Genomic DNA, 23,835 nt, shown 5'->3' on the forward strand with positions numbered 1-23,835 from the left:
TACTTAAATATTAACTTTTTGAAAAAAATAAGTAAGTTTAGGTGTTATAAGCCGGGGCGACTTGGACCGAACACCCTGTATATTTTTATTACTGATTATGATATAAGTTGTTTATTAAATTACAAATATACGATTTTAAATAAATCTCAACAAGACCATATACTATTAATCATATTAGTTAAGCTTATTACCACCGCCTCCTTAATGAAATGTATCAATATCCCGCCTGGGCATTTCGTAAAAAATGCATTGGAGCAGTGATTCCGATTGTTTCTTAGTTACGGGGGTTACTAAGGAAAAACTGAATAAGTTTTAATTATTAACGAAAAATAACGCAATTAATAAAATCTGGGAAGGAAGGATACAACAAAACAAGATACGCCAGGGAGAATTGATATTATGAGGTTGAACCCTTTAAGCTAAAAAACTGGATTTGTCAAAAATTTTCCCCAGATTAAAGCGCCAACGGGAATCAGTTGAACTCAAAAAATGCCCAGGCGAGAAAAGGATTATTTCTATGGAGACGGCGATGCTTATTACAATCAATCATTCTACAATAAAACAAATATGTTAACGAATTTTCCACTCATCCACCATAACGATTTTTTCTCTAAATAAATATTTTTTTCTTAGCATTTTATAATACTTTTAATAACTGATTTTGTAACTTATGTTTTATGTAAATTTAAGGTTTAATAATGTAATGATTTATTAACAAAAGTTTACTTTTACATAAAAAGAAATAGAAACAGTTTAACAGACTTAAGTTGCACATGAAAGCAAGTTGTTGTCAACTTGACAAACGCTAGTTAAAAATAGTAGATTATATCATTAAGGGTAGAAGTGAGTTTTTTTTAGCGAAGCAAAGTACAAAAAACCTTCTATACTCTGAATGATATATACTATTTTATTTTCAAGTGGATCACAAAAAAACGGAAATTTAGACTTTGTTGACTTCTTATTTTGACATCTGTCATTTGCGCACATGGGCAACTCGTGTTACACCACCGGTTAAATATTAAATAATAATTTTATTATTTCAAATTTTTGAACCTTTTTTAATAGAGATAATTTAATTATTAAATAATTAGTGTAATTGTTGTTAAAAATAAATCGTGACTTCACCGTGGGAAATGATTCAAACGATCTTATATTTAACTCGATCGAACCGGTCTTGTAGACATTTCAACTCCTAGGATTTGAAGTATTTCAACTCCGGTTACTAAAAAGCCACTTTAACTGTTTCCATCTAGAGATTCACAAAGACGCAATTTTCGACCGCTTGAAGATGAAATAAGTTTACTACAAAAATTGAATGTCATCTTTTCAAAACTTACTACCTAGTACTTATTTTTTAAAACTTACATTTTATTTTTCTAAAATTGATAATGAACAAAAACACGATTAGCCCGTCGCTCCAAACTTTTATTTTATTTATTTATAAATAAAAGTTTGGTGTGACGGGTTAATCGTGTTTTTGTTTATCGTTTCCATACCAAGAAGATCCAAGAAGAAGAATAAAATTGATAACATAAGTATTTGTTAGTTATCTTTCTTAGTATCATTTCGGGTCATATTTTTAAAGTAAAGTAGGTACACAAATACTTAAAACTTTTGTAATAAAAAAATGTGTATGATGTGGTAATAATCTTCATTAATTATAATTTTTAACTTGATTTAAACTAACAAATTTCTAATCATTTGGATCTAACTAAATGTTTTTATATTGTAAATATTTTCCAAAATATTAAATAGATCTTCCCATTGTCTTAATCTTTTAATCCATGGTTGTTTATATTGATATTTCCCTAATGACTTCTCAACCATACACCTGTAGAATTTGAGTTTCTCTAAGACTTTCTGACGCAATAACCCCCAACCGAGTGAAAGTTGGAGAATTTATGGAAAGTAAAATTTTCTAAACCGCTTGATTTTCAATCAATCGTCACTTTGTAGCGTCACAGTAAATCGCAAAAAAGCCAGTCCATTGCTTATTGAATATTCAACTCGATAAGCTTACCTCTTGTTTTGCAGCTTGAAAGGGGCATCTCGTAAACAAAATTTATCGTGGGTGCTTTAGTTAAACAGGTACAAATAAAGTTATTTGTTTGAGAACACAATAAAAACAATAAACATGTAATAAAATAATAAAGTGTGTAGTCAACGACCCGATGACAAGCAAGCAGCGATGTGGTGACGTCACTCACCCCTGCGTTAGGGATGATATATGGCGGCGGTTAGAAGATCGCGCAGCGGCCATCACTCAAATCAATTCACCCGCACAACGTATTTGACAATCCTTGTCTCTCTCTTCTACGTGTGCTGAATAAACACGTAAATAGTGACATAAGCAAAAATATTTTTTCTTATTTAAATTTTCGTGTCGCCTTCAAAATGGGCTCCTAATTACCAAATTAAAGAACGTTCTGTTTGTGGCAAATTATGAGGAAGTAGACAGAAAATCATGCAAACTATTGCCAGTTCCGATCATATCGACCATATAGCTCTAATCGAGTCATTATTGTTCATTGTTGAACTTTAGGATTAGGGAAAAAATTTCCATGTCTAGCCATTCCTCTTTGGACTTTGGCTACCAGTCTCGCCTTCACAGCAGGAAACGCAAGCAAACGGCTTAAGCACTCTGGACAGAATTGAATCGTCCCAATAAACATTATTAATTATTATTTCGTTACAATAAGTGTTAAGTAATTTTTAATTATTGTTAATCAGTCACACATTTAATTTGTTTACTGAGAAAAATTATATTTCACACATTTCGATTCAATTAAACAAAACCCTCCTCAAAATTTTCCATTAAAACTAACAACATTTTTAAATATAAAAAACTTTAGGTACTCAGTACCTATTTATGGTTATGAAAACAAAATGATTTTAACTCTTGGTAAAAATAGAAATTCAAAATTTAATTTTATTCTTGATTTTATTATAATGTACAGACTGGATTAGAAAAAACGTCCCATTATTTTTAAAGATATAACAATACTTTTTTGAAACAAAGTAGCCCAGTCATTTATTTTTTTAAAATGCTGAGTCACTAACTTTTTAACTAACTTTGATCAAAAAAGTATTGTCATATCTTTAAAAATAATGAAGTTATAGCTTGGAGCATTTTTTGTAATGTAGCTTGTATATTTATTAAAATGTTTGTCAGCACCATGCAAAATTACTTGTTTTTCTAATGATTTTTTTTCAATTTCTAGATTAACTAGTTAAACACTTGTTTTATTTTTGACAAACTCCATTTTAAAATAGTTATTTGCGCAGACATATTTTTAAATCAATATTTTTACCTCTAAATTATTGTAAGAAAAGTCCATGTGACAACAATTTTTGGGGGTATGCAAAAATAAATACTAATCCCCGAAAGGGTGGGACAAGGTACTATAAAATCTCTCTTAGCCCAAACAAATTTGTCAGTGTTTGTCCTGTTGTGAGTCAGTGCAAACTGTATATTTTGCAAAAATGTCTTATCCTCAATTTGAAAATGAAGCCGTTTTGTCCCCGTACAATTATCTGCAGGAAAAAACAACTTACGAATATTATAGTGAGAATAACCAAGTGGTGAGTGACTCATTTACTAATTTTTTTTGTTTGAATTCACTTTTTTCTTTATTTTACAGCTACCTCCAATGACTTACCCACGTTCTGATTGGATTTGCTCTCAATACGACTCGGCCCCTTACACGCCAATGCTTCAACTTCCGACAACCACAAGAGGTAATAAATTCTACATATTCCTTAATCATTTTTTTATAATTTAATTTCTTTATTTAGAAATCCAAGAGCAAGTGCCCCAACGTCCTAAGCCCACTCCAGGAAAACGTGCTCGCACTGCGTATACCTCGGCTCAATTAGTCGAATTAGAGCGGGAATTTCATCGCGGGAAATATTTAACACGGCCGCGAAGAATCCAAATGGCTGAAAATTTGAAACTGAGTGAACGTCAAATCAAAATTTGGTTCCAAAATCGAAGAATGAAGCACAAGAAAGAACAGATGAACAATGTCTCAACTCCTAGGGCTTCTCCTACTGAAACAACTTCATCGTTATCGCCTCAGTCTATTGCCAGCACTTCTTCATCTAGTGATTATCAAATTGTTGATCGTCTTTTATCTCATGCTCCTACAGCGACGTCCATCGACAGTGCAAACCAATGGTACAATCAAGTCGTTGATAACCGTTATCAACTTGATAATGTCCAATACAGTTTTGATAATCAATACAATAATCACTATTCGGATAAAAATGATTGGGTTGTGCCCACACAAGAGGAAAATTTTTATCAGGAGTCGTGGAATGACCAAAGTATTGATGTTGTGTCTCAGCCTGGTTTAACCTCATTATAAATTTAATAATTTGATGTTTTTTTTTTGATTCGTTGTTGTTAATTGTAAGTTCTGATACTAATCTACTTAGATTGAGTGATGATCTTGTAGAGTTTTAAATAATTATAGTAACAATGTACATAATTTTATTAATGTTTATGTATAATTATAATCGACTTTAAATAAAAGTTTATGATGTATTAATCTGAGTTTTTATTTTTGTTGAAAAAAATTACTTTTAACAATTCACAATCAAAAAATCAAAACAATTTAGAAAAATTGTTTCAACTTTATAAATACTTGTTTTTTATTAATTGAACATCTTTATCGCCCATAACAACAACCATCGATACAAATCACTAGTTCATTGATAGCAGTTATCAACTTTGTGATAATACACAAGTCTACTCTTGTGAAATACCAAAGTATTAATGTTGTGTCTTAGCATGGTTTAACCTTATTATAATAATATATAATAATAATATAATTTTTTTTTATATTTATTGTTAATTGCAAGTTTTCATACTGATCTACTTAGACTAAGTCAAAGATATTTTATAGTTTTTTTATAGTGACAACATATGTTTATTAGTGTTTATGTATGGAGCTTAAATAAAACTTAATATCTCAGTTTGATTTGTTTTTTAATTTTTCAATAGTTACTTTTAACAATGCACAGCAAAGACTATTTTTCAACGTTATAAATACTTGTTTGTAGAAACTCCAATCAAATTCTTTCACCTGAAGCAAAGTGCTTTTCAAAAATGGTGATATCACATAACCTTGGTTAATTATTGTCAACTATCTAAACCTAAAACTTGTTCAAGAAACGCTTAGTTGCGTTGTTACCCTCGTACGGTATTAACTAAATTTTCTCGAAATGTCCAAAATTAATGATTCAATAGAATCATCTAAAGTCAGAGAAAATGATAAAAACGAAGAGTTTGATAGTGAAGAAAAATTACCATTTTCTGGACTTTTCATAGAAAATCAAAACGGAATTGTGGGCAAGAATTTACTTTCGTCAGTTTATAATAATTATGTAAACGACAATCAAGGATTGGGTTTTAAAAATAACCAGTATTTTAGTGACAATAGTGAAATGAATACGCAAGTGGTTTGTTACTCATTTTATTAATTTTTAATAAGTTATAAAAATTTGTTAATTTAGGTTTCTCAAATTGATTATTCGCGTCCAAACTGGTCGTACCTGAAAAACCCACAGTTTGAGTCTCAACATTTCGAAGTTTCTCTCCCTCCAGAAAATCGTAAGTTTTTTCTTTCACTTAAAGAAAAAAATATTGATTTTAATTATAGGGTCAAATGAACCGGAAATCGATCGTCCTAAATCCACCCCAAACGGCAAAAGAGCCCGAACTGCCTACACCTCCTCACAATTAGTAGAATTAGAACGCGAATTTCATCGAAGCAAATATTTATGTCGTCCTCGTCGTATTCAAATGGCCCAAAACCTCAATTTAACTGAACGCCAAATAAAAATTTGGTTTCAAAACCGACGTATGAAGTTCAAGAAAGAAGAAAAAAACAAAGTCGTGACTCCCAAAACGTCCCCAAATGAAGCTTCTTCAATGTCACCACAATCGTCGTCTTCAAATAATTCAGTCTCACCAGCGAGTGATTCAAAAGCCTGTCTTCAGAACCAATTTGGGGTTTTGTATAACCAATTTCCAACCAGTCAGGCTGTAGTAAAAGACGAAACTTGTCAGTATGAAACTGAAAGTCCTTATCAGTTTAATGATCCTCAATTTAATTTTAATTATCAGTATAATCAAATGTATTCAAGTTACAATAATTACCAGGAGGGTTTTCCTTGTCAGTATTACCAAGGGAAAAATACTTGTGTGGGAGGAAAAGTCGATGAAAATGTTGGGGTTTATAGCGGGTGGGATGGACAGGTATTGGAAAATATGTCTCAACCTAATTTGACCTCACTATAATTATTATGATTTTTAATCTATGTATTGAATTGGTTTATTATTATTAAAATATCATTTACAAAAACCACAGTGTGAAAATGATTTATTACAACCCTCATAAATTTTCCAACAGGAGTTGTTACCTGACTTTCAGTCGCCCCAGAGTTTATTTTCGTCTCACCCTCTTAATCCTTGACGCGCCAGTTCCAAATTTTTAAATATTTTGTAATCTGTGTGGCTTCTTTTAATTTTTCTCATTATTTGATAAAAGAAACGTTTATCGACTTTTAGGCCAAGTCGGAGTGAAAAGAATTTTATGGCGCCTGAATTTACAGACTAATGACGTATTTATGGACATTGCTAGACCGTAAACGGACAAATGTCGCAATTAAGTAATGATCACTCAAAGGGAAAATAAAGAAAGTGTTTCGTTGTCAAACTTTTAGTAAAAATTAGAACTACGTGTTTATAAAAGTAAACTGGGACTAGTAACAACAAACTATTTTTCATACAATTGGCTAAAAAAGTTAAAACAATCTTGTTTTTGTTTAGATACAAGACAGAAAATAATACTATTGGTGTTTGTTTAGCATATTTAAAATAACAGTTTAGGTTTAGTTTCGTAAGTTGTGCGATAAAGCTCATATGGATAATATGGAAGATGCAACAGGCGGGCAGTTGCTTGCTTCTCTGCCATATTCTCACGTTTCTATCCCCACGAGGCAACATTGGGGCATTACAAGATTGTTGTTGCTATAATCCCGAGAGAGCCCTAACATTTTCACTTTGAACTCCGCGGTTCCGACAAGCTACTGTGCGGTTTGTCCCCCGTCTCGTTGTACCCAACAAGAACAAGTTATAAATTGCCAGCAAATTGGACGAGAGATGGAAACTTTAACCTCTTTATTTTTAATGATGATATAATTACGCATCACAGCCAGTTCATAAAGCCAATTTTATGTCTCCTTTTTTGGTAGATAATATTTACGAAGGTCTAGAGTTCTAAATACGAGTATTTTTAAAGCATGTTTATTGGTTATTTGAATACTTGATAAGTCAACATTTTTTGAAAATTATAAAAAATGTTAATGTGAGTTTAGAAATGTTGTGGGGTGTGAGTGCAAGTGTTTAACAAAATGGCCGAGTAAAGTGATACCCTGAGACCGTGTAGATAAACATGTGATTGTTGAATACGTCAATCAACAGACAAGTGGGGTTGTCGGCCATATTGCTCCATCCCCTGACATTTGACGAGCGTTGACAGACATCGAACCTGCCCCTTATCATATGTCAAATTATTCTCATTTCGGTTGCAACTCCCAACTCCGAATAAGTTGGGTGGAAATGAGCATCGACATTAGGGTCTCTGGCGAAATAGTTGTATAAAACAAGTTTTTAATGTCAGGAATTTGAGGTCGAAAAAGGCGATAGCATCGATATGCGTGACTAAATTCGATTTTCGTGTTGGTTGTAATATGGCCGCCGACACGATTTTTTTGTTTTTAACGCAGTCCGCAATTAAAATTGGTTTAGATAAATTGAATAATTTTTTGCTTTCATGCGTTATTACAAGAGACATATTTCAGTTTTTCTGAAATTAGAACGCTTGCTTGACTGTTGACTCTAATATAAAAATGCATTAAAATAATAACAGCTCATGGGAATTCTGCTCTAAAACTTTAATATGTCCAGACACGAAACGCTCTTTTCTAGGAATACACAAAAAATACTAGTATTGGAGTGAAAGACACGAAACATTAGCTGAATACGTGGTATCGATGTTGATCATTAATATAATCGTCGGGGTTCTTCTCTAGTGGGAAAACGACTGCTGCTCGAGGCAGGACGAATACATCCTTTTAAATAATACCTTAATTTACTCAAAAACAATCAATATTTAACCACGGTATCAAATTGCAACCCTTGAAAACCACTCAAATTTTCAATGACGCCAGATTAAAACGCCGTTGCAAAGATTAGAGGTAAATATGGTTTTAGTATCGGATTAGGCGGATTTCTTGCTCTGCATTCGAACAGGGCTTGCACCCTTTCGCATTGGGGAGAACTTCCGCTGCATGATTTCCATTCAGCGGCCATCCATCTTGTTTGAGATGGTTTAAACTGACAGACAGCAAGATCCGAGAGTGGTTCTATTTCGATGACATGGCACATATCTATTCCGCTACTTATACGCAAAACTTGGAATACGGCCAATATTTCGATTTTTTTCCTCAGAAAATTTTTTGCACCCCTTATGTTAATTTACGACGTACAAATACCGGAACTCAGTATGGATAACGGAAACGAAATTGAACTATTCTCGAAGCGGTTCTTTTCATCAAGTGTCTTTAAATTTCCAAGCGCCCTATTGTAAAACGGTATAAATACAGCTCGAACGTTCCACTGGATAAGTCAATAAGGGATAAGAAGGGGACGATATCGCCGGGAGGTTTATGAATAAAACAAAAGTCTTAACAGGCCGCGGCTTTGACTGCGTTTGATTTTCAGGATAAAAAGTTTTAGAGATTTTCACTATCAATGACTGACCAAAACTGCAAACCCACGCACAAAGAAATTCCGGTTTACTTCATGAAAACACTTTTTATATTTCTCAACAAAAACTGTTAAAAAATAACAATGTCCACAAAAAATTCAAAAGTCATGTGTACTGAAGTGTTGCATGAGTATCAGAAATAATAGGAGTTTTGAATTAGGCACTTATTTCTTATTTATTAAAGGTTTCAAAAACAGTAATTTTATATCATTATCAAACTTTGTTCTTATCAACTTGCTGAAGGGAATAAAATCAATAGTTATATTATAAGTTCCCATACCTAAATGAACTGAAAGCTAAACCAACCAACCAATTTAATCTTTAAATCATTATTAATGCATAAATAAAACTTTATAGAGATATATTGAATTTTATTTCAACTTTTATGCTGCCGCATTAAAATTATACAGACTGTGTCAGAACTCGCGCCCCGGAATTTTTTTTAAGTAAGATAAGATACCAGGAACATGAAAAAAATGTATCTGTCAAAAAAATTTGACATTTATTTTTTTGACATTTGACATTTTTTATGTCTATTTAATGATACTGATGATCTTGTATATGTTTATTTATATTTATTTAATAAAAGTACAGAAATTTTGCTAATTTTTATTAGCAAAATTTTATTTATAACTTTTGCCTAAAATAACATTAAACAGAGTTACAATTTAGGATATAGCTTCCTTGTATCCTCTTCCAATAGCCTGTAGCAAAAAAACTTGTAAAATTATTTTCTAATAGAAATAGAGTCAAAGTGCAAAATTTAAACTCTCATTACTTTGAAATTTTTATAGATAGAATTTTTTTAACATTTTTTCCATATTTCTAGTATCTTACCTTATATGGCATTTTTATCTGGGGCGCGAGTTCTGGCGCACCTGTACATAAATATATGTCAAAAAATTGTGACATTAAACAGTCAAAATAACATTAAACAGAGTTACAATTTAGAATATAGCTTCTTTGTTTTCTCTTCTAATAGCCTGTAGCAAAAAAACTGGGAAAATTATTTTTTCAACAGAAATAAATAGTCAAAGTGCAAAATTTAAACTCTCATAACATCGAATTTTTTATAGATAGAAGAATTTGTTTAACATTTTTTTTCTGGCATTTTTCTCTAGGGCACGAATTCTGGCCACTCTGTATAAAAACTATCACTCAATATTTAGTTTAACATCATTTTGGACATTCTACGATCACTAATTGCAATCTATTGCTCATATTTCAAGCTAAAAACTGTAATATATTGTTTTGTCTTTTGCTTCATTATTTGATTTTAAAACCAAATTTCGAATTAACTATTATTTAGTTTAAAATTGGTGTAATTGGCATTTATTTTTATGGCAATTAATAGGTGCTATTTGACTATTTCCTGTGATGAATGAAATTTTCATTCTAAATTCACTCAATTGGTTTGAGGAATAAGCAGTGCAAGCATGTTTTCCTGCAGTAGGTTTAGAAAGTTAAAGCTGCTGTTTTCAAATTGGTATTTAAAAAAACTGATTTAGAAAAAAAATATAATTCATAAAAACTAGATACTTATTCACGGAAATAGGTATAAGACAATGAATCGAAAAGGAAAATGAACTTTTAACACAAATGTTAAATATTTGTATAAAAATTTAAATAAAGACAACCTGGCTAAATACTCAAATTGAAGAAAAAACACATTTTTAAAATTGTTAAACACTGACACCTTTTTTAGGATAATACAAGAGTTTTATTTTCCACTCTTTATTATGCATACTCTTAGAAAATGTGGGTTTTTTAAATTTAAATTAAGTTAATTATCGAAAAAAAAACAAAATTAAAGAAAAACACGTTTTCAAACATTTATTAGTTATTAAACAAAGGTACCGATTATTATCAATAATTAAAAATTATGCATGTACCTACTTTATTATTTATTATTGCTTTAATATAATAAAAATGTTTTTTTTTTTTAATAATTCGTTCAATTAATAGCTTTTAATTGTGCTATAAGAAGACATCAGTTGTAACAGTTTAGTGTTTGGTATAGCTTCACCATTTCTTTCGGTGTGTGATTAGCGTTTTGCTTGTAATCAGGCTAGATAAGCCGAGTAGAGATCCGTGAAGTGCAGGGTGAGGGAAATGAGGAGTTGTGGGGTGTGAGTAATGAGCAAGTCTCTATCTCGAGTGCTTCGAATCGGGATCAATGACAAGTGCAGGCGAAGAGCGGTTAATAGGTGTTTGTGATAACAGGGATGCGATAACGGCACTGGTAAATATACTGGAAACGGAAAATGCATGATCAATGAGGATGCCGGCACACACCAGGAAATTATCTGCCCGAAATTTTCATCTTCTATTTCATGTTTGTACGCTTTTCTTAGATGAACATCGCTCGTAAATATGCTCCATCCCGGCCAATATCGCGTTTAATTAAGACACACTAAACGTCCAATTAGTTTTAATTGAGATGTTTAAAGTGAGTTTTCGCGACGCGAAACATTTTTCGCTATCGCAAACACATTAAAAAGAGTGAGTCTGAAATAAATTATGGGTAAAGGTGGAAGCAATATCTGATTGAAGACTTCGACGTCGGCTCATGAAACTCCTTTTTAAACGTTGTCATTTAAGTCATTACTTGTTTAGATAACAGTACTAGCAACGCCACCACATAAAATCCGATAAAGTTTTATCTTCCTCTTTACTTACTCTTTCGATTCGAAACATCCCCGAGTTATGCAACCAATTAAACACACCGGAAAAACGAAAAAATCACCGCTCACGTCGCGAGTGTTATGTATTCGATGAATGCAGCATTGTCGATACTTTCCGTGAAGAATTTTAATATGTCGCCGATTTTACAAACTCTTAAAACAAGTGGCAGCTGTTTCTGATGTCAAGAGATGAATTTTATTTCAATATTTGATAGTTTTCGTGCCTTCGTGTCGACACCCCTCCCCAATGATCCTGGCTATATTCCCGACCCCACTCTCTCTATATGCAAAGCATTTCGAAGCTATAACTTTACTAAAACATTGAAAACACTTCAAACTTTCCATGGAAACCTCTACTCTCCAAGCATCGAGAAGACGGAAAAAAGAAGGAAATAAACTGTCAGCTGCTGAAAATTATTCTGATTATGCTAATTCTTTTTCTTCTACATCACTCGCTATATGCAGTATGTCTACACCACATTCAAACACTCGAGATTTATGACGTAGGGGGAAATGACAAAAATACAAACACTCGACCCCGATTTACATCCACCTCTTTTAATTCGATAAACAACTAAGATAAACATTTACCAAAAACAATTAAAAAATTAAGTGACCATTAATAGCCACCAATGTTTGCTTTTCGGTTCTTTCTAAAATTTTTAATTCTGGTGTCAAATGTTTAAAATCTGTTTGTGTCTGCTACAGTATGTATTTCCTAATTGTGTAGATTACAGTCCGAGTAAATGACAAATGTTCTGTCATTCTGGTTCAACAGGTTTTTAATGATCCCACTGAAATAATTGTAAACTGCTTTAAAATCCCTGTCGGCGTTTAAATAGTTGTGTAAAAAGCGTAGAATCAGAGCATTTGTTCCATAAATCAATACTCCTAACGAAAAAGTTGATCAATACCATTTCATTGGAGTAGTTTTCAAGCCCACTCGTCATGAAACTTTAATTACGATCGACATAATTTCGAATAGAAAGTCATAGAAAATGCTAAAGCTTCGTATTTGCGGCATCCCGTGTTAACTACCCAATAAGAAGCAATCAGTGGCTTGTCACTGCACGTTACACCATTCGTGACGTCACTAGTGATGGATTACTCTTCTTGCAGCTTTTCTACCAGCAACTTGTTGGTTGTTTAGTTCGCGTTGTTGACGTTGTTTGGGGTGTTACACCCTTGCTATCTTTATACAACTGTCACGGTAAAAATCGAAACCTTGGTCTAGTCTTACCTCTATTTTTATCAGGGTAATTAGCGTCACTGTTTGACAAGTCGATATACTTAAACGATTTATTTTCAGAGTGATGAGAGATCATTTTAATTTGGCAACGAACGAAAGAAAAAATCAAACCAGTTTCCTGTTTCTATATCTCAACGAAAAACAAGCTGTTTAAAGCAAAAAACGCGACTATAAATTACTTTACTATATGGTCTTGACTTACAAATTTATTGTTAGCAAGCTTACAAAGAGAAATAGAAAAAATTAACGATTCTAAAGTTTTTCCGGTCGTTTAATTGGATTGAATTGCTAAAACATGAGACGGGAGATTTTCAGCGGCTGCGTTTTATAGCCCGACAAATTTTATTTTTTTCTATTTCGATTTTTAAGGTGCGAAACTTTCAGCATAATGATGACAAGAAAATTTCAACAGAAGCTTAATATCGAGATAATGCATGTTAAATTGTTGCTTCTGTTTCAATGCTGAGGTGTGATTATTTGCATGTAAGCAGCTGCTCCGTGGGCAAAAGTGTACAAGATACGAATCGAGACCCATTCAACTTTTCACTAATTACGAATTAAATGCTTAGTTCTAATTGCATCACCTGCTTTTTCACGAGATGAGAAAATTATGACCTCAAGGAGGTGATGAAAACTAACAAGATACCTATCAAAAACGTTTTCTACAGTCAAAAACTTTTTGAATAATAAATGTTCTACAGAATATTTTTAGTAAACTTACATATAACTCATTATTTTATTATTAATGTAAACTTATACTTATTTTAGTTTAATTTTTAAATTGAAATAAAAATCCAAACAATGTTTTAATGGTTTTATTGATCTGTGATACATTCTACCTAAAAAGTATCATTTATCAATGTTCTGAATTCATCAGAAAACTGATTTTGGAGACATCCATCCCATTTATAAAACCTTCTCTCTTGGATAACCTCTCATTAAACTTATTCTAGTCTCGGATCATGTTTACGTCTTATAATTACCTTCAGCGATACAAATTACAAAGTACGGGATGAGTTTTTGTGTCGGCCTCAGCCAGCAAGGAAATACATTTGTCCAGCTATTGCTGGATACTTATTAGCGGCTGACATTCGATTTGTCTTGTCTCCGGCAAGCTGAACGATTGCGGTGGACCTGAGGGTCGATGCCTTCTTCTTCTTCTACTTCCAATCTTCATCAGGGGCGGATTTTAATTTGGCAACTGCATGAATATTCGATTATTAATAGTCGGCAATTAGTTCCACTTGTGACAGCCCAAACACAATCCTTTTTTAAATAAATAAAGCCAACATCCACGAATGATTGACTCCATATTTCACCGTCAACCTAAAATAAAAAGAAAAAAATCGTAATATTAAGAAAGTATTTGGCGCTGCGGCATAACCTATCAGTATTTCCCTATTAAAGAAGCGTTAGAGAACGCCCGCACAATGACAGCTGGTTTGTTTGCAGGCTATTTCCGCGGAAATATGGCCAAGTTCCTCTCTTCCACCAGATATATGGAACACAATAAAAGCTCCACCTGAAGACATTATGCAAAATCAATTCGTCTCTTTTCTTACTGAGATGGGCTTTGTTCACTCCCTCGGTATCTATAAGGAGAGAGATTGTGAGGATTAAGACGAAGAGGATTCGATTCTTTGGAGGGCGGGTTATCAGAATTAAAACATGCAAGAGACGGGTTGGACGCTTGCCCAAAACCGTGTCAAGGTTTCGAACCAAATTGATCAAAAATATTTTGTGACAAAAATTAAGACTAGTTTTAACTCATTTGAAACCTGGCAAAGGTACAAAAACAAAAATACATAATTTCAGTGTTTTACAAGAGGGTGAGTTTGGTTTAGGTAATATTTCGGTTTCGATGCTTTAGAAATAAAATTATTTGCTTTTAATAAATCCCTCGTGGGGTTTCCACCCCTATCCTCAGCCCCAGCTCCTGTTGCCAGTAACAATATTTATCCTCGACCATCTCGTGAAACTTCTGCCAACTACTTAAAACTCTTTCGTCTTTCCATTTTCCCTGACAGGCTGTCGCTCAAATCGTTTCAAGAGGTGGCACTTGTATATATTTTAAGGAAGCATTTAGTAAATTACTTTTTGTTTCGGTGTGTTTTAAATCCTGCCATTGAAATATTCGAGACAAAGAAGCACCGAACAACAAAAATGGGAAATGCAGCATGCATCGCTGCATGGGTTAACTTATATGGTCGATGGTTTCCAATAATTACAGGTTAGGTTGTTGGCGAGTGGTTGGTTGGTTAGTCTTGTTGAACGTGAGCGTAGATGCGTGACTTGGGCGGGCTCTGCATGATTCTACTGTCACTGTCGTGTTCGTGACTGTTATACGCCTACCAGATCCGCCTGATTCTCATTGAATATGCATCGAGGCAGACATAATAGTTCAATGTTTCGATCAAATTTAACTTTTTTCAAAAAAAATAATTTCACCTGGGTTAAAATAGTTTATCTTCTGTCAACTGATGATTGCGCCTTCAAACTAATAAATGTGGAGAGCTTTGTCGGCTGATTTGATTTATTTTATTAATCATCTAATTTCGTCTTGCGGGAATTTCTGACTATTAATTACGGATGGAATGCGACGCAATTCTCATTTTTTCCGATTTTAATTAGAAACGTCGGACTTCAATCGCAAAATCGACAAAAAGATACAAAAAAAAAACAAAACCGGATTTCTTCTAATATTGAGTATTTTTTTTCATTTTTTGGCGCAACTATTATTTTTATTTGTTCTATCAAAAATTTAAGACAGCTTAAAAGTTTCTTTGTGTTAGTATAAACAATTGGAAATAGAAGTTATTTTGATTTTGGAATTGATTGGAGGGTTAGAAGCGTCGGCGTTTGACGTGAAAATGGTTTAGATGGCGACAGCTTGCGACTGTTCGAAATGGTGATTTAATTGAAAAAATCTCATTCATATGCAGTCGAAGTAAAAAATGCAGCATCGCTCGATTTTTACCGTTTTATTTGCGGCCGCTTCGTTGAATGCCAATCATTGATATTTCCTCAAGCCTGTGTAAGCTTCCATTTTTCGAAACACAAAGCACGTTATGAAACATGCATGATTCAAATGTTAAAAATGTATATTTGGCATACAAAAGCATGTTCCATTTATAATCCCGGTTTTAAATCGTGGTAACGTCATCGAACAAAGTGAACAACAATGAAACGTCTCGTGGAATATCTCAGTCACTCACTCCGTGTTTGTCACATAACATGCAAAGACGTGCTTTTATCATCTTTATAAAGACGATTTTTCTTAGGTTTTTGTTAGGCGACCCTGTTTCCACTCCGAACGGAGTTCCGGACGGAGAAAAGACGACAACAGCTCCGTCCTTATCGCACAAGGGAGGAAAGTCGAACGAGAGAGGAAAACGTCCTTCCTCTTGGACGCCGTGCTACGGACCCGCATCAAAACATCCTAGCTGAGCCGCAAGCGATTTGAAAAATGATCCATCTCACGTCACAAGAACTGGAGTTTTTATACTTCTGCCTGGAAGCGGTATTGCCTGCGATGGGTTACTCCCAGACAACGCTACATGCCAACAAGATTCTAATCCCGACGGAGAATGTTTCAGCAACATTACAATTTCTCCGATTTCTGCACAAAATAATCTCTCAAGAAAAACAAATCAAAAGTAGTCAATTATACCCTACAAGAAATGTTTCTCACTGTGATAGCTAACTCAAATTTTATCTCTAAACAATATTTTGCAACTAATCTAAATAAAAAAAACTTATTCTAATGCATATTAAGTTGAATAACATTTTGTCAACAAATTAAAATTGGGTAAATAAAAAATTGCTTGGGTTTTTAATTTTAATTTTTTTTTCGTTTATTTTTGGTTTTAGAAATTAGGAATCTGTCTCCATGCCTCTTGCTTTTTGTTGAAAGTCTCCCCGTATAATTACACGTTTTTAATGTTTCTAAAATACGAATTTGGGTAAAGTTAGGTTGAATCCGGTGACCGGCGCATTTGATATATTGCCCGTCTGTAACAATTTGCCACCCGCTGGGAGTCGGCGTCCATCAAAGCCGTGAAAAAGTAAATATGTGTGAGGTTTTGTTTCGAATCGTGTTCACCGTATTTTTGTTTTAAGTTATCAATAGGTCTGAGCGTGAAAAATGTTAACAAAAGAAACGCCAAGTTCATCGTAATTCTTTACACCGCTTTACACGCGCCTTTGCAACAGATTAATTATATTTGCTCGGAGCGCCCTTTATGTTGAAAATTGAGCGTTTATTCGAATTAATCGTTTATTAGCGCTATAATAGCGAGGAAATAATGTCGGTAAATGGATTCTATTGGAGTTTTTCATCGGTCAACACCCACTTGTAATTGATACACAATTCGGGCACTTTTGAGACACTTTGTAAATTGAGAATCGAGCCCTACCCGTTTAAATTTATTAATATAATGCTTGCGGCTTCTAAGGCGTCATCTACTTGATTTGCTTAAGAGCTCCAATACACTTAATTTCTACTAAGGAAATTAATAGAGTGTTAGAACCGGAAAACCTATTTGCTAATGAGATAGTGTTTGATTCGGTTTTCGGGGGGACAAAGCATCAAATGATTAGCATGATGACTCGTAAAAAACCTCTGAGTATCGCAAGATTTAGATGGTTATATTCATTACGGAGTTCATCTTGCGGCTTCTGGAAACTTAACGCTCCGAGAGACATAAGCAATTAACTGCATAATTTTATAGCTTTAAAAGTGGAGAACTTATGCTCGCTTTACCAACTCGCCTTTGCAGTTAGTTAATCCAACGATTCAACACAAAATTTGTCCAAACATTTCAATATCTCGTCATCAATCTGTCGGAAGCGAGACCGACAGTTCTTATATGGCTTCCTCTATGGCCTTAATAAATCTAAATAATATGCTGCATAAAATATCGCACGGTTATTCCACACACCCTCTTCCCATATTGAAGTGGACATCGGGGACATCCCTTAAGCGTTACGCTCCCTGAACGAGCTCTAATATCAGTTTTACGTGTGTTGCAGCATAACCAATCAATCTCTGCCTGAATAATTAACGGCCTTGATACAAATTCGATTTTTTCCAACCCCGATTGAAATATTAAGATCAAATTCGATGAGATTATAATTGGAGGGTGAAAACGTTTGAAACAAAACAGCGACATGATTTCTTTCAGGACAAACCGATTCCGCGGGGACCGCTCAATCTTCTTGATACGCCCATTCCTATGGACCCTCTGGACACTCCACCGCCTACAGTTAAAAAGGTAATTTCTAGCTGGGTAAGAGGTCCCACAGAGACCAAGCAAATGTACAACTCTGACCCCACAACCAAAAAACAACTTCAAAACAAACTACACTTTTTATAATTACCTTCAGTTCTAAATACAGGGTGTTCGGTCCAAGTTGCCCCGGCTGATAACACCTAAATTTAATTTTTTTTTTTCAAAAAGTAAATATCTAAGTAATAATATTCATTCTTGGCTTTCTTAATAAATGTATTACATTTTTTTAGCACATCAGGTGTTGCCGGAAATGCTACCAAATTTAGTTTTTCAAATGGAACACCTATGTTTTTTTTCCTCCAAACAATAATAATTGACATGAAAAATACTGTAAACCACTATTTATTACATTTTGCGTAACACAATGCAATCAATAAACATCTTAAATCTTAGAATTTTATAAGGAAATTGATCGCGTTTCTTGTTCTTCACAAAGAACCACAGGTTTTTTAGTTTGAAGAAGTTAACCTATTCGTCTCAGTTGTTTTTCAATTCGACTAAATTTCTAACGATTTGGGTGAACTCTATTTGAGTATTTTTCTCTATACTGTCTTTCAGCTTCCGCTCTATTTTTATTGCACTTAAAAAACACTTCAAGCTGCTCTACTAATTCATCCATTATTAAAGATCTAAATAAGATTTATTGACAAATAAGGCTTTGTCAAACTAACAATTAAACGGTATCCAAGCATATTGCTTTTTGCATGAATACCTTGACAAGTAAAATCCGCCTACGTTGCAAAATTTGCAATAAAATTCAAAAATTTAAATTGTTTTTTGATTGCATTATGTAAAGTAAAATGTAATAAATAGTGTTTTTTTCATGCCAATTACTATTGTTTCGAGCAAAAAAACATAGGTGTTCTATTTGAAGAACTAAATTTGATAGCATTTCCGGCTACACCGGATGTGCCAAAAAATTTGATGCATTTGCTAAGAAAACGAGGAATAAATAGTATTATTTGAAAATTTAGTTTTTGGAAAAAAAAATAAGTTTAGGTGTTATCGGCCGGGGCGACTTGGATCGAACATCCTGTATATCAAACACACGCATTAATCTGTACACTTTGATAGGTACTTGTATACTATGTAAGACTTTTGCTTAAATTTTAGTCACTTATACGTCTTTTTTACTTTACTGAGAGATTTTAATGAAAAAAAAAATTATCGTGTTACAACTCTAAATTTATCAAAAGTGTGATTGCCATACCATTATGTACGATTGTGTGTAAAGTCTCAGTAAATGTTAGGTAGAACAGTAGTAATCACAATTACCTATTTTTTTGTTGAAAAAGTTTTTCATTTTGAAATAATTATTTTGCAAATATTTATACAAGCATATTCTAGTTTAAAGAACAATACTAAAATGGAATATGTGGAAGATGTGTGAGATGCGAGAATGCATCTGGTGTACCTACTTATCTAATGGAGTAAAATGATTAGATGTGGGCAACCGATTGTAGCGTATAAATATTTTAAAAGTGTAAGTGTTGAAAGGTCAATAATTGTTTGGTCATCGGGCAGCAATCCATCATGAACCACCTGTACGTAACGCGTGCCCCAGTTATTTATTGCGGCAAAATCCACTCTTGGACATGTTGACTAAAGAGATGATCTATGGCTTGATTTCTGCCACTCAGAGTTAAATACTTGACAAATATTGTTACAGAAGAATTATGTATCGATAAATCTCCGTAATGGCAGTCTTACACGAATTACTGTCAATATCTGCGGCTCATAAATTTCCGAGGTGGGATAAGCAGAGAGGACCCGAACCTGTGTTGATTTACGGCCTCGTCCTTCCAAGGCATCGTCAGTTAATTCTTGCATCTGGCGCTCGACTAAATTCTCCACCAACTATGTTTTACAAAATGTATGTAAATGGGACGCGTTGTAACTTCTTTTCCCAATAACTTAAGTTAAATTTCATGCGGTTAGTTCTACAAAATAACCGCCACAAAGGCAAGTTTCAGCATTCGAATTGCAAATCTAATGGCAAAGTGTTGTCTCACCATGGCTGTAGGGAGAGGGACCGAGAGGAAATGGATAAACTCAGCGGTGAGATAAAGAGCGCGGAGCAGGGAAATGAAGTGTGTGTTCGCCAACAATAAACTTATCTTTTCTGCGACTGGAGACTTTCATGGCGGAGCAAAATACATCATTTGTATGTGGAGATACCTAAACGTATGAATCCAAATAGCTCACAAATGTGCACCGAGCACTATCAAAGCCCAAAGACGCACAGGTACACAAACGCTAAACACCCAACATGATTAATGGATCGTATTTATATATCGAAATATTTTACCATCTGGAAAGATAAACGACAACAATGTACCAACACGCACCATTACGACCACTTTTGAGCCAAATCACAACCAAACTCAAAAAAAATTACTTCACAAAACATTGTTCTTCCTTAAAATAGTTTAAAACAAAACGTCTTGTATTTTTTACTTTCAAATGACTCGTGAAAACTTTAAAGACATGTGACATTACCAGACCGGATGTCAAAGCCAGATGCTTGTTTTTCAAACCAATTTTGTCATTTTGTTTTTTACAAGAATTGTATAGTACAAACTTCTACGACAATTCTCCACTAGAAATATTTGGTATTACAGAATAATAATAAACATTTTATTAACCTCTACTAATTTAATATTTATTTACCCACAACTAGAGCAAAAATAGCAAACACAAAGTGGTCTTTAATTTGTTTTACTACATAGAAAACTTTTACCAATAATCGATCTACAAAATTGTTCGACTTTCATACAATTAAAAAATATATATATATCTATAACCTTTCTGCACTTTGGCAAAAATTTATTTTTTTTAAGTGTAATTTTAGTCAAATAAAACTAATATAGGTATAAATACAAAGCATTTATATTACCTATTTATAGCAAATTAAATTGTCATTTTTAATTTTGGGCATTTGTCTAAAGTCTAAAGTATTATGATGACACTTTAATAACATCCAACAAAAAATTGTACGAGTATTTGTTAATTTATTTTTTTGGCTCCAGTGATCGCCTCCCACGAGTCGGAATTATATGATAAATTCCAGTAATTATTGACATTTTCTAGCATTAGATATTCATCGGAGATGGCATAATAATTAGTATCGTTTGTCCATTTTTATTAATTTTTCACCATACATTTGATTAATACTTATTTTTCCAATAACCTATTATTAGTATCTAATTACAACAAAGTAGTGACATTTTTAAAAGCCTAATTGCCGGTTCAGTTACTTTTTTTCTATTCAATATGCGTGTATAATGTCATTTAATAAGTTGTGCTCACTTTCATAAACGTGACAGATTCCTCAAAGCACCATCTACCTCAAATAAATTTTTTGCAGCGTGTCCAATTGTCTTGCTGCTCCATCTAATTTGTCTACCCCATATGGAGGAAATATAAAAACACGTTTCATTTAATTAAACCCTGAAACATTAGCAGTTGTTCTAGTATAATATTACGCGGTTGCGACCGTGTTCTACCTGGTACTTCCACTTATAAATGTCCCCACATGTTGCGCTATAGTTTCGCAATTATCTCAGACCAGTCGAAATATACGAGTCTCCTCTCGCATTTATGCGAAATTTATAGACAAAGCGGTCTAAATTTGTATTTTTTTACAAGTTTAGCGTGTATTCCTAAGGCAATTAACTATTAATTTTCGTTGCTCGATCAGAGTTCAGATAGTGTCAAAAAATAATTAAAAATGTGCTTAACACGGGAGCAATTGGCGAGATTTTAATTGACCGGAACGGGAATTTTAATCTTAATAGAAAAATATCACTTTCAACTTTTTTTGGTTGTTTTAAAGAGATTATTTGATAATTAAAGTTACAGCCCGGTAGGTATGCATTGTATGGAAATTAAAAGATGTAATGTAACTTGTTTAATCTGTTAAAATGCCTTTATTATGTGTTGGCTACATACATTATGCTAATTTTCAACAAGTCGTGACCTGAGTTAGGCCTTTTTATTTTCGAGCCGACAAGGATAATTTCTAGACGAATAAACTGTTTGAAATTATTGAAGCGAAATGGAAGAGTAATGAAGAGTAGAATGCACGTACTGAGCTATAGTCATTTGTCTCGACATTTTATTTTCTCTTATGTATTACAGGCTTTCTGCCAACTAAACAATATTATTCTGGCTTATGATTTATAAGCTAGAAAGTTTAATACCAGTCATTGAAAATTATTGAAAATTATAGGTGAAAAAGTAAGTACTCGTACAGTCTGTTCCAAAAAACTTTCCTCAACCGCATTTTTAGACTTCTTGTAAGAAATACTGAAATATATACAAGGTTACCTGCTTCGATTTTTTGGTTTTATAATACTTCATATTAAGCTTTAAATCCCGGTGATGTTTTATTTAAAAATATCATCCTGTCAACAAAATACTTGTCGACAAAGTTGGAAAAACCATTTTTTTTAGATAAAAAATGTCTCACAATTATGAAAATATTAGACTGTAAGCAGTTTAGAAAATATAAAGTGCCATGAATTGAAAAAACTTAGCCTTCACAAGAGGATGATTGTGAATAGAATAGTTACAAAATTTTATTGGTGGTTGTTTCTTTATTGTACTTGGCGCTTCTCGCCTTGGCAACGAAGCACTTACCACCTCGGTATGTAATCCACTATTACTGTTATAATAAAAATAGAAATAGCACCACTGTAAATCAGTAGCACAACCAGAGATAGAATTTAGAGGAGGTGTACCTAACTGAAAACAGTCGGACAAAATGTCCATTGTGACATCGAAATAAAAAAAAGCTCTTATGCTTTTTTATGCGCTTTTCTTTACTTATGCTTTACTCACTTATTTGTTCTTATGTTTTTTCTCCTTCTTATTATGCTTTGCGTTCTTATTCACTTTTATGCGTTATATCTCTCTCTTTCTCTCTCTCTCTCTTATTATCCTACTTATTAGAACATGTGCACATGTTTTAAAGTTCGCGCTCTTATGGGCATTGCTTATTTGAATTAATTTTTAAATATGAATTAGTGAAAAATTGCTGACTTAAGCGGGGTTCGAATCACGGATCTGCCTGCCGGAAAGCGGGACCTTATGCCGCTACAAAATCGCCGCCAACAGTTTCAATGCTTTAGTTCAATACACAGGGTATGTCAGAATTCGCGCCCTAGAGAAAAATTTCAAGTATGATAAGATACCAAGAACAGTAGTAAAGGACCAAAATTTTGCCAATAAAAGCCACAAATAACCATAAACAGAGTTACAATTTAGGATACAGCTTCTTTGTTTCCTCTTCTAATAGCATGTAGAAAAAAAACTTGGAAAATTATTTTTCCAACAGAATTAAATAGAGTCAACGTGCAAAATTTAAACTCTCATACATAACTTCGAAATCTTTATAGATAGAATTTTTTTTAATTTTTTCCATATTCCTAGTATCTTATGTTACATTTTTCTCTGGGACGCGAGTTCTGACGCACCCTGTATTCTTACAGACTTACCTGCCTAAAAAAATTTTTCAAAAATTTATTTCTTGCATTTTTACAACGTTTTTGTACTTGTCTAAGTCTTTTGAACCCACAAGAGTGCAAATAGTTTAATTTTAAAGTTTATAATTTTTTTATATTTGTCGAAATTTTGAGCGATTTTCGCTACCCGAAGCGGCTAATAATTTCAAAATTTTTGAGGCTAATCCTTTTTGTGTGATGGTAGATACTGTTGGAAAGCAAATTTAATTTTTTATCAAATAAAAAAAGATAATTATCCTTTGTTAAATA

At 33.2% G+C, this 23,835-nt stretch overlaps 2 protein-coding genes across 2 annotated transcripts; both read left to right on the plus strand.

Annotated features, from left to right (window-relative positions):
- Positions 1–3,456: 3,456 nt before the first annotated feature.
- On the plus strand, positions 3,457–4,367 carry LOC123008128 (homeobox protein HOX3-like). The gene is made up of 3 exons (XM_044403758.1): positions 3,457–3,582; positions 3,642–3,738; positions 3,796–4,367. The coding sequence occupies exons 1-3, from the start codon at positions 3,484–3,486 to the stop codon at positions 4,365–4,367; spliced, it is 768 nt and encodes a 255-aa protein (XP_044259693.1). The 5' UTR covers positions 3,457–3,483.
- An 859-nt stretch (positions 4,368–5,226) lies between these two features.
- LOC123007662 (homeobox protein Hox-D3-like) lies at positions 5,227–6,304 on the plus strand. Its single transcript, XM_044403073.1, has 3 exons — positions 5,227–5,463; positions 5,518–5,614; positions 5,664–6,304. The coding sequence occupies exons 1-3, from the start codon at positions 5,227–5,229 to the stop codon at positions 6,302–6,304; spliced, it is 975 nt and encodes a 324-aa protein (XP_044259008.1).
- The last annotated feature ends 17,531 nt before the right edge of the window (positions 6,305–23,835 follow it).

The sequence above is a fragment of the Tribolium madens genome, unplaced genomic scaffold, assembly GCF_015345945.1.
Source record: "Tribolium madens isolate multiple individuals breed KSU strain unplaced genomic scaffold, Tmad_KSU_1.1 Scaffold_3;HRSCAF=73;Tcas5.2_LG2, whole genome shotgun sequence".
Classification (NCBI taxonomy): domain Eukaryota; kingdom Metazoa; phylum Arthropoda; class Insecta; order Coleoptera; family Tenebrionidae; genus Tribolium; species Tribolium madens.